Source organism: Ammodytes marinus, assembly GCF_949987685.1.
Source record: "Ammodytes marinus genome assembly, chromosome: 16".
NCBI lineage: Eukaryota > Metazoa > Chordata > Actinopteri > Uranoscopiformes > Ammodytidae > Ammodytes > Ammodytes marinus.
The window spans coordinates 18230274-18241459 of NC_137220.1; the positions used below are offsets into that span (position 1 = coordinate 18230274).

Sequence of the window (11186 nt, forward strand, 5' to 3'; positions counted from 1 at the left end):
GGAAAAAACATAGTTAAAAGGTTTTAACAATATGGCTTTTAATTGAATAGGCTGACAATATTTGTTCAATTAAATTGATTTCACCAATAACTTTAGCTGACGTGAGATGCCTTTTCAAGCCAAAGACCTACAGTGACTCAGCTGCAGAATATCTTATTCATTAGCATGGTAATATCTTATCTGGTGTGGAGACTTTTGATTTCAGAATAGTTTGCCTCACATGCTGTCCTCAAGGTCCAGAATGTACAAACATGCAAAGGTATAGTCTTACTAGGTTACAATATCAGTTGTGATATGCCTAGGCTAAAAGGCATTAGAAACTCACCCATGGAGTTTAGAGTCCTCATCCCAGGTTGGCCCTGCATTCCCTGGTTTGGCATGTTGGCCTGTGGAGACTGCTGTGACAACTGGTTGCCCTGGTACGTTAGCCCGAGGGCAGCGTAGGCCCGCTCTATGGAGCTGGGGTCAATCTGGTTGGGAGGGTTCAGGTTCGGCGTGTTGGACTGTCCTCCAGGTACACCTGAACCTAAAGAGTTCACCAAACCTGCACTGTTGACTAGAGCTTTTAGGAGGGGTGGGGGTGATGGGAGAAAGAGACAGGGGAAACAAAAAGGATGAACATCTGTGGATTCAACTATACTTTCATGCAATCTACTGTGTAGTAACAGAATTTTAGTAATTTCATAGTGGATAATGTGTAGTACTTCAATGTTAAGAGCGATGAGCATGTATAGACATGTACTGGTCAATGACACACACACAGACTGAAAAACACTCACCCTGTTGATTCCTCTTGTCTCCAGCGTTTTTCAATGGAAGGCACACAGGACAGTCGTGTCGCGTGCAGTTCTTCCAATGAGAAATTATCTGTCTGGACGAGGCACAGTGTGCCACTGGGGGAGAAGAGACAGAAATGGAGAAACGTTTAAATAAAAAAGGAAAATAAGTGAAAATGGGGTAAGAGGGACAGACATGGAGAACAAGTGAAATGAGAAATGGTGACAGAGTGAAGGAGGGAGATGAATAATGAGACAGGAAAAAGATGAGAAGAAAGGAAAACACTCAGAAGAGTCAAAAGGAAGAGAGAAAAGCCAGAGACTGAGAAAGTTATTGTACGAGTCATTCAGTACAATAAATTATGTCCAGATGAGAGGAAGAATCAAAGTAGAAAAGCCAGCTAGAGAGAGAATAACTCCCTTTGACACAACAGAAAAATGGGAAGAAAACCAAGAGGGATATAAACAACAAACAAGAAAAATTGAATTGCTACAGATGAATGAGAACTTTAAACACTGCCTTGTGTTTACGATATACACCACAAACCATAATAGCAACGATCAGCATAATTCAACAGACTCACCCTGGCAGGACTTGCCAGCCTGGCAATGAGTCATGTGGTTGAGCACGTTCTTCATGGTGCGGCAGTGGGGCAGGTTGCACTGCCGCACTTCCCCGTTGGCCTGCTCCCTCCGCTGGCACTTGTGCGCGTGGAGCAAGAGGACCAGCTGCTGCTGGATCAGCTTCCGTTTCTCTGGGTCTGCGGTAGGGGGCGCTGTGCCGGGGCCTGCCCCCACGGCATTGAGCCCAACCTGGGGCCCTCCCACTGCTGCTGCTCCGCTAACGGATACACCGCCAACTGCTCCGGACTGCTGCTGCTGAGATGCCTTGGGACAGAGAGGAGAGGAGAGGAGCAGAAATATTTATTTACAAGACAGCCATTATCAGGTTCTATGGGACCACTTCTAATGATCAATAGAGTAAAAGCTAGCTAGGCAACTCTGTCTAAATCATTCCTTTTGCCCCAAAGACTTGTCAGACCATATTTTATAAATATATAGAAGATGTGCTAATTGTGAAACGGGCATTTAAAGGGATTGCTATGGTGCAGCAAAGGATATTTGTCTAATACCTTGAAATAATTGAGTTACAAGTAGACAAATTACTTGAAATTAATCTTGACTTTAGATTTCAAAAAGTTTGGAATAAGGATACATTTATTAAATAAGTTTTTTTTGTGTTAAACAAATAAAAAAATATCTTGATACAGATTTTTGGGATTTGTGACCAAGATGCACACTAAGCAGAGCATTGCACAGTGGAAGTGTTAATCCCTCTGGTGGACAAATTATTTAATAGTTAATAGTCTCATTTTTGGAGTTACCTATAGTTTTGCACATCTGTCCAGCCATTTCTTGTTTCTTACTTCTTATCAGCCGACATTTACCCAAAACTAAAATTAGTATCTGTAATATGCTAACATCAGCCTGGACATTTGTTCATTCTCGCTCTAATTACAACCATCAGTGACATACCGAGGGGCACATAAGAGAAACAAAAACTCATATAACAGAGTTTGAACTGGCGAAAAAAAACTTCAAACGCAGTTCACAGACTTGAACAGGTTAGAGTTTAATAACCTGCAGTGACTCACTGCATCCTGACAGGACAGTTATAGGGCATTTGGTTTTTGAAAGGATTAGATTCTCTGAGGTAGGTAAGATTATTATAATGGCATTGTAAGCTACTTTGTCACTGAAATCTCAGGTTGTGATTTCCTCTTATTCACTAGAGGATACCTACACGTTCATTTTGAACACAAGAAGATATGATGGAATAGTCTTACCTGAAAAAAAGTTATATAATTGAGTAAAACAGTTTTGAATTATTTTCCTACAAAATATTTTTCAGGGCAGTCAGATTCACCAAACTCTGTTAACTGCACCATGCTGTCATAATACACTTGGTTTAAATTGATAAATGCTACATGTTCATGAGTGGGTCAGCACTCGTAATATTTGATTATTAGCATTAATGACACCCCAAAATACGAAATATACATTTAAAACAAAAGGTTATTTACCAGTGTCAGTACTGAAGTGGTGATTATGCACTTGAAAAAACACCATAATATGCCAACACTTTTGTGTGAGTAGAAGTCCTTTTGCCCCATGTTAAATCTAGCCTCTTCTTAGCCATTTAATGTATCATACCATCCGCAGGAACCATGATGGGCGGCCATTTTTTTGCTCTTCATATCTTAAAGAGTTGTAGAGGAATTATGTAATGCAAAGCACACAGGTATGTTAGAATTTGTGTGATCAATGGTCCTGCACTGACTGACTAGTGTTTCTATTTATAAGGCTACAGTGACCTGTAGCATCTCAAAGCATGTTGTCAGATCATGTCTGAAGGCAAAGTGTTAACAACTGTTACAAATGCCATACAAAGGGGGTTTGAAAAGAGAGAAGTTCATAGTTTTTACCTCCAAAAACTTGGCAAATTACAGTGTAATGTGGGTGATATTGTCATAACTTGAACATGTAAAAATGGACTATGTCAGACACTAAAATATTTACATAAAGTTCTACTTCTGACCATTTGGGAGACTTCAGTTAAAATGCAAGCATAATCTACCGTAATAGAAGGGGCTTCTATAATGGCTACAGTTTATTCACATCTACAGAGCAGAAACAAAATTAATCCTACCATCCCTGGCATGCCTTGGCCAGGCAGCCCCTTCTTCTCCATGTTGAACTGAGAGGCCATACTGTTGGGAAGACCCGCCTTATTCTGGAGCGATGGGCCCAGCCCTGCTCCAGCCAGCCCCTGGCCAGCAGACTGGCCGTACGGACCACCATAGGGGCCCGCATTGGCCATCATATTCATCTGGAGATGGGTGATGGGAGGCAGCAGGAAAAGAGAAAGATGAGAAAAAAAGAAAAAAGAAAGACAGGGAAGAGGATGAGAGTTGGTTTGAAGACAAAAGTAGGAGAGGAGGAAATAAATAGTTTAGATGTCAAATCAATTATTTTTCATGACCCGTGAAAGCATGATTTAAATTCAAACTATCAAAGAGAACATATGGGGTATTACGTCATTGGACTTAATACACAGCATCCATTTACAATGGACCCTTCTAAACCTGATCCAACATGTTCAATGAGGAAGCGGTGCTGGTGAGGAGGTACAACATGTAATCACTTTGAAAATACAACTGGTTTTCATGCCTTCATAATGAATTTCCATTGTGACTGTCCAGTTACAATATTACTTCCTCTCTCCTGACCTAACTTTACTCTCAACAATAAATGGATACCACAGACACGATTTGAGCTTTGCAAACAAGGTCAACATCAACTATGGTCTCAGGTCCAGCACACAGTATATTACTTCAGTATCTGGCCAGACTAGTATTTAGTTCAACAGCAATTGAAACAGCTATGTACGCAAGTCAAATTAAAATGTTCTTCCTTACGTCCAAGCTTTAAGGGAAATAATATTAAACTGTAGTCTCTTTAATGCAGAACCAGTGCAAAATCCTAAGTTTGATGAGGCACTGCAACAGCGGAAAATGCTCCTAGTTAAGCTTAAACAATTTAACACAGTTGTTTGTAGTACTGCTTCCAAACCTATTCAAAATCACAACTATCATTTGGCAAAGTTGACTAGGAACAAGGTTAACCATCAATACCACAGAGTGAACAGTGACACAGATGTGAGTACAACACCTAACCACACCTGCACCTGCTCTGGGAGCCAGTCTTCAGCAGCTAGTCTACAGTGTAACTCAGGTCTGAAAAGATGTGTCTGGCATTCATGTTATTAGTTCGAAAATACTACTGAACAAACCCAATATAAATAGTTTTCAGTGTGAAATAACCACCTCAGTTAAAGTTTCATCACAGTGTCTGTAATGCATGGCCCTGTCGGGAGTGAGAGCACTTACCTTGTTCAGTGCTCCGGGTTGCTGCGGTCTCATCCCTGCCTGACCCCCTGGTCCCATCTGCTGACCACCCTGCTGCTGCTGTAGGGTTTCTGCCAAAATGTTACTATTGTTACCCATGCCTACACCAGCAGAGTAACCCGTTCTGGGGGAGCCATTCATAACCTGCCCCCCCATCAGGCCTTGCTGTTGCTGTCCAATGTTACCCTTTTGGGCACCCATCATTGCAGCTGCCCGATTGAGTGCCACTCCTCCCATCCCAACTTGCTGCATTAGTCCAGGTTGCTGCTGCTGGCCCTGTGTGGGCATGCCTTGATGTCCACCAGGGGAGACACCGACACCTCCCATCATCCCCATGGAAGCACCGGGTGCCGAGTTGTTTGAAGTAGGGCCTCCCTGCTGTGTCGGTGCCCCAGCTCGTAAGAGTTCCGACAACTGTTTGTGTTTGGCAGCTGCATCATGGCCTCCCAAACCCATCCCTCCACTGAGCCCTGCAAGACTGGTATGGAGTTGGCTGAGATCACTTCCGTTGGACAGCCCCAGGTCCGATGAATTGATGAGTTCATCTGGGAGGTCATGCTCCAGGTCAAAGAGTGAACCAAAATCTAGGCACGAAAAAAAGAAGGAAAAATCTTACTATTAAGATAAAGAATTGGTTCACAGTTTGACAGTTCGGGGAATTCAACCAAGATGTAGGATCTGCCCTACATACAGACTCAAATAGTTAAGATTATTTTTATTAACATTTTTAAGTGTGGTATAGTTCTGACATTAGTTTAGAAACTATAAACCATTAATCTGGTGGTCATTGCTATACAGCCAGTGCCTTTAGCGTCTCAGACCCTGGACTTCTCTCCTGGGCATCAGTTTGTGGTTTGATGGAGTGCCAAACACGGAGAGTGAAGGCAGTAGGGTCAGAGTGAGAAGCCGCAGAGGGGTAAACACTACAGTACCTAGTTAGGTGTGTACATTGGATCTACAGTTATGTGGTGCAAGATCTTAAGATTAAAAAGGGGAAATCATTTGTGATTATACTGAAATAGTTTTAAATCAATTTGTATTCTTGAGTTGACCTTTAATTCAAAGTGATACAGGAAAGGCACAAGTATCTCTATTCAAACAGTCACTAAACAGCTTTAGGTGACACTAGGAAACCTTAACCTGCACATTAGATCTTCCTGAAACACCTCACTAAATTCACCTGAAAAACCAACACTATTATTTATACATTTTCTGTTTCAGTGTTTGACAAAAAGGATGAGACCAATTAAATCCTCTCAGTGGATTAGGTCCCCAGAAACTGTTGGAATTTAAAAGTGCATCAAGCTTGAAATTCTCAATCTTTTTTTCCTCACTGTATAGTATTGTGGAAATCTTTATGGTCCACAATGCCATGTTGTGTGTCATTATGAAACAATTTAATGTTATTGATAGTTTAATTTGCAGTGGGAAACTGCATCAGCTGATACATCATGGTCCCCTCATGTTTCCTTACAACATGATGAGACAACGGGAAGTGATGCCAAGAGATACAGACTCTTGCATGTAGATTAATTCGTTTGGAAAATAGCTCAATTTACAATAGAAGTGTAACGCATTCAAGTGGTGTGCTCGGGATAAGTGCCGTCCCATTTTGAAAAGTAAACTGCAAAAAGCAGCGCAGCGTCTCTGCGCAGAGTCAGACAATGGATGCTGAACAAGAATGGGCTTCGTCGGTAGTAGTACAATTGAGAAACTAAAAGCCTTTGAACAAAAGACATGAAAGACGACATCTCAGAGACGACGACTGAATTTGCCCTTTAATTTCAAAGCGGTAACAGTTAAAAATTGCCATAGAGGTCTATGACTGGACAACGCCGCTTTGCGCAACTTTATTGAAGTGTCTAACAATAGCTAGTTAGCTAGTTTACGACGATAGTTCACTTAAAACAGTATCGACATACACAACTTTAACAACACGAAAAACATTACTACATACTTTTCTACTACGACTATGGACAGGGTTGGTGGGCAGAGACATTACTTTGCACCAGAGACCACAGGGGTTCAACTAGTTAATCGTGACTTATTTTCTTTGCTAGCTCAGCTGAGCCGGTTATCTGCCTGAAGCTAAATAGTTAGCTAGCGCGCTCGGTCACCGTTACTTTCTCCTAAAGCTGGTTTGGAAACTGTTATTGGTCTCAATGTTTTACGGAGTATTTGTTAAGCCCATAGTTGTATGTGTATTTGCCCGCACCATTCCAGTTTATTAACTTTTAAAGTATCTAGACAACTTGAAGCAAACTGAGGTGACTCGACTCTTCCATTGTTTGGAGGTGGATCTCATAGTTAGGAGCTAGTTAGCCTGTTGAGGCTAACGCATCAAAACATTCCTGCTCCTGCTGCCAGCAAGACATCACGCTTCGCTTTTACCAATCCACAATATCAGAAAAGCTCTTATTAAATCATGCTGCGGGTATACTTGTGTTTTAAAAGCATTAGTTAAGGAGCAGTCCAGTGTTAGACTGAAGTTGCAGTGCAACTCTTCAGAAACTTCCAAGACTGAGCCGTAATTAACACACAAACAGCCACAACTTCTTTATGTTTGATCTCCAGCTAAGTAATGAATGCATGCAATATATTTACCATTTCCATCACTGGCAGACACCGAGAGAGCTGGAGAGGACAGCTTGGGCCTCTTGGCTGAAGGCGGGCCAGACTCCAGGACATTATCGGCCATATTTTGACGAATTAAAAAAATGCTGTAAATCCACGGAGGGCAAACGTATTTCCCTTTATTTGTGTCTCCTTATCCCTTTAAGAAATGCTTCTGATCGGTCCCCCGCCGCTTGGGGGGACGGTAGGGGAGAAGACAGCAATGTTGAAATCTGTTCCTCACAGTTTTCTCTGCAGATATCAGTCCCCCTCCCCTGTCGGAGATTTTGTTTCTTCACAGATTTGAACAGGAGGAGGTGGGAAGGTGGAGTCGGCAAAAAAGGCAAGCGTGCGGCCCTCTGACAACCTCATGTAGCCTCTTCTGCGACACTAAAATTGTCCCAAAAGCCGTCCTCCGTGCTGCATTCAGTCCTGTCCGCCATAGTCGGCGGAAAAATCCCGTATTTCAGGCCACAAATGCTCCAGTAAAGAGTCTCAATCAGGGCACAAATAACAATTGGGATCCGAAAACAGGAGCCAGGAGTTATCCCGTGTTAACCTATGGAGGGCCCTCCCTCTCATGCAACAGTTACGAGATCCTCGGTGGCATTTAGCATTTCTCTCACCTGACCAGACATCGCACTGCCATCAATTTCTTTACGTCTCCACACCAAAAAGGCAAAGTCAACCGGTGTTTGGAGATCACCAGCAGCAGTATTTAAATGCACTTAAAGCGCAAGTTGAACTCTGGAGTGCTCAGGGAAAACTACTTGCATTAACTTTGAACAGATCTGCAGAAAGATGAAAACACTGGAGCCCCACACTTGCAAGTTACTCAGATAAAAAGAACATCTACAGCGGATGTATACTTCCATGCAGGAGTATTCTTTTGCAAGTGCATGCTGACTAAATAGTGCACTTAGTGTGTGACCACGCAAGGCACTGGGTCAGAAAAAGCGGACTCGTATTGCACATTTGGTTGTTGCAACCCCCCTTTTGAGCGATTATGCCTATTGCAGTCAACAGGGTTGGAAAAGATTTAGAATAGCAATTCTTGCCCCCTTCCTCCCCCCAAAAAAAGAAAAAAATCACTGCTGTTGTGCAATCGATTCGGATGCAGACTTTATTTCTTTTGACAGGATAGTTCTTGAGTCCAATCAGATTGATCCAATTAGTTTTATTTGGCAGAGGACGATCTGTGGTGTTACTTATCTTGGGCTCCAGAAGTGGTTCCTCCTCCTCCTCTCGCTAAGTTTAAGCACTTGAAATCTCAGAAAATGAAAAAATGTTTAAAAAAGATTTTCCCCAAATATATACCTATCACGCACTGCTTTAAATTATGTCTTAGCAATACACGTGAAGAGGGAAAGGAAAGATCTGAAGCAACCACACAGGAGCGCAGCCAAGGCGACAGACGAAAATGTGACAAAAAATTGACGGTGGGTCGCAGAGAAATTATGGCTTTTTCGGAAGCGGAAAGCTTTCAGATCGGCACACTAATACTGACACCCCCCTAAAATATTTTGGACTCACAGAATCCTCTCATTGACTCTTTGTGATGGAGAATGCCCCCCTTCGTGTTGATCCTGGCAAATTTTCCCTTCTCTTTAAACCCGTCTTTCTTTCCACCTCTCCCTTCTGCCCGGCAGCAATTTATTTATATAATTGTCTATGCGGGCTCTTTCCTTCCTCCGCGACGGACACATACTGATTTTTCATGTTGATATTTTCCCCCTTTTTTCGCAGGTTTTTTTCTCCTCGTTCTGATAATATATTGCCCTCTTCCGCCTCTCCTCTCTGTCTGCGCTCCGCAAAACACCCCCTTCCTTGGATTTTTCGGAGTATTTCCTTCTCATGCACACATTTATCGCCGACTCGGTTTTCCCTCCACTGACGTATTGTCTTTTTTGGCGATGCTTTTTCTCTCTTTGAAACGCGGACGGGCTTTCGCCACTTTCTCTTCTCGCGTCGGTCCTCGGAGCGGCTGCAGTCGGCTGCCGGAGTAGCTCCTTCTCTCGGTTATCTCCTCCTGTTTCTGACGGTCTGTCCGCACAAACAAAATGGCGGCTTGTTGTTTCTACTCCTCTGATACGGGGGGAGGGTTGGAGGTACAGCAACATTAGGCGTGAAGGGGAGGGAGGAGAGAGGGAGGAAGGGAAGAAGAGGGGAGGTTGTCTTCGTAGGTGTTCGGGAGTGTCCGGAAACCGTTTCCGTGTGCTTTTGGCAATCGCCAATTTGAGTCTGTAGGGGACAGTGGCGCTCCACTTAGCCTATCTCTTCCTCTCTCAAACACAGTGGCACAAAGTTACTGACTATTCATACAAGCACTGTTGTCCTACCAAAGTACAAAGTTGAGGTAGGCCTACTTGTACTTTACCTGATTATTAACATTTTATGCAACATTTAGACATGCCTACATGCACCTACTCCCCTACATTTGACTAAGAATTAGTCTATTTTAGTGTGAAATAGATAGGCCTATTATACTAATACTCCGGTACGTTTAGGCTTATCTGACCGCTATAGTTCCCGGTTAGCCTACTTTGCATATTATGATTTTATATTTAAGTTAGGCCTACTCCAATATTATATTCTAATGCTAGCGTCATATGCTCAATATAGTCTCAAACTAGTTGTAAATATTCCTGTAACATAGGATACAAGGCCTACTTTTAAATTGGATGCCTATGCAAAATGTTTGATATTACCTTTACTGAAGTGAAAGGTCTGAATATTGTATCACTATACTTTGCAATAGGCCACAGTTTTATATATATACACACGGACCAACTGTAGACCTATTTGTTACCAGTGGTTGAGGTAACACATATACCAGTAGGTTTCTTTTTATAAACTGCCTGGTGCAAATATTTTAAAACTCTATCCTCGAGTTTTTAGCCTATACATGAAAAATATCACCAGTGATGGAGAAAGAATAAAGATCCTTTACAACATTGTAAAAATAATCGATTCCAAGTCATTTTTTCATCAATAAAATGTTGCCTACATTAAACCTGCAGTGTGTAGAATTTTGGGTTTTATTTCTTAGCAGATTTTGTAGAAAGTAATTATAATATCCATGAGTACATTTAATTTAGTGCATAATAGCTGAACAAAATGTTTAGAATTATTATTTTTTCCATTAGAAAGGGTCTCATATATGTCCATATTTCTGCATATTTTGGACCAAGGCCTAGTGCCGCCATCTTGAAAGTGTCATAGTTGGAATGTCATCAGGTGCATTGTTTAAAATTTAGAATTGTTCTTGTCCTTGAAGGCCACTGTAGCTTCTGTTATTATTCGAAAGGGGCGGGGTTACCCAGAGAGTGTTGCATTCTAGAACTTTGTTGAACTTTCTTGATGTCATATTACACACTGCACCTTTAAGTTCCAAAAGTAAATACATTGCATAAAATGCCCCGTGTGTATTATCCGATTTTATCAATGGATTACTGTGATAAGTGATATAGCAAGTAACTGTAAAGCAAATTTTGTGGAGTGAAAGGAAACTATTTATTTTTTAATTGCAGTGCAGAATAACTACATAGTGAAATGGAAATAGCAAGGACCCTACCTAAAATGTATAATTAAGTGCAGTAATTAAGTAAAGGCACAATACACCACTGATCATAACAGTTTACATAAAGCTGCACACTTCAATCACTCACAGAAAATATTGACTTTTTTAGAGAGTAAATAGATTATTCGAGAGCCCCAACGTTTTTCTTTTTATACCATATTTTTACCTTAACTGATGGTAACTGATGCTATTTTTCCCAAACCCACTCACAGTGCATTAGTGTGTCCACTGCAGATTAACCTTATCTGA

The 11186-nt window shown here is 41.7% G+C and overlaps 1 protein-coding gene across 2 annotated transcripts in view; it reads right to left on the minus strand.

Annotated features, from left to right (window-relative positions):
• The window catches only part of ep300b (EP300 lysine acetyltransferase b), a 31463-nt gene extending 22074 nt beyond the window's left edge, over nt 1-9389 (minus strand). For both annotated transcript variants that reach the window (XM_080043232.1, XM_080043231.1), the window contains exons 1-6: nt 7349-9389; nt 4727-5328; nt 3487-3666; nt 1361-1664; nt 780-893; nt 326-562 (exon numbers count right to left, since the gene is read on the minus strand). In XM_080043232.1, the coding sequence (XP_079899358.1) occupies nt 326-562; nt 780-893; nt 1361-1664; nt 3487-3666; nt 4727-5328; nt 7349-7442 (1531 nt within the window). In that variant the 5' untranslated portion in view covers nt 7443-9389. The remainder of the gene's footprint in view (nt 1-325; nt 563-779; nt 894-1360; nt 1665-3486; nt 3667-4726; nt 5329-7348) is intronic.
• Nucleotides 9390-11186: the final 1797 nt, after the last annotated feature.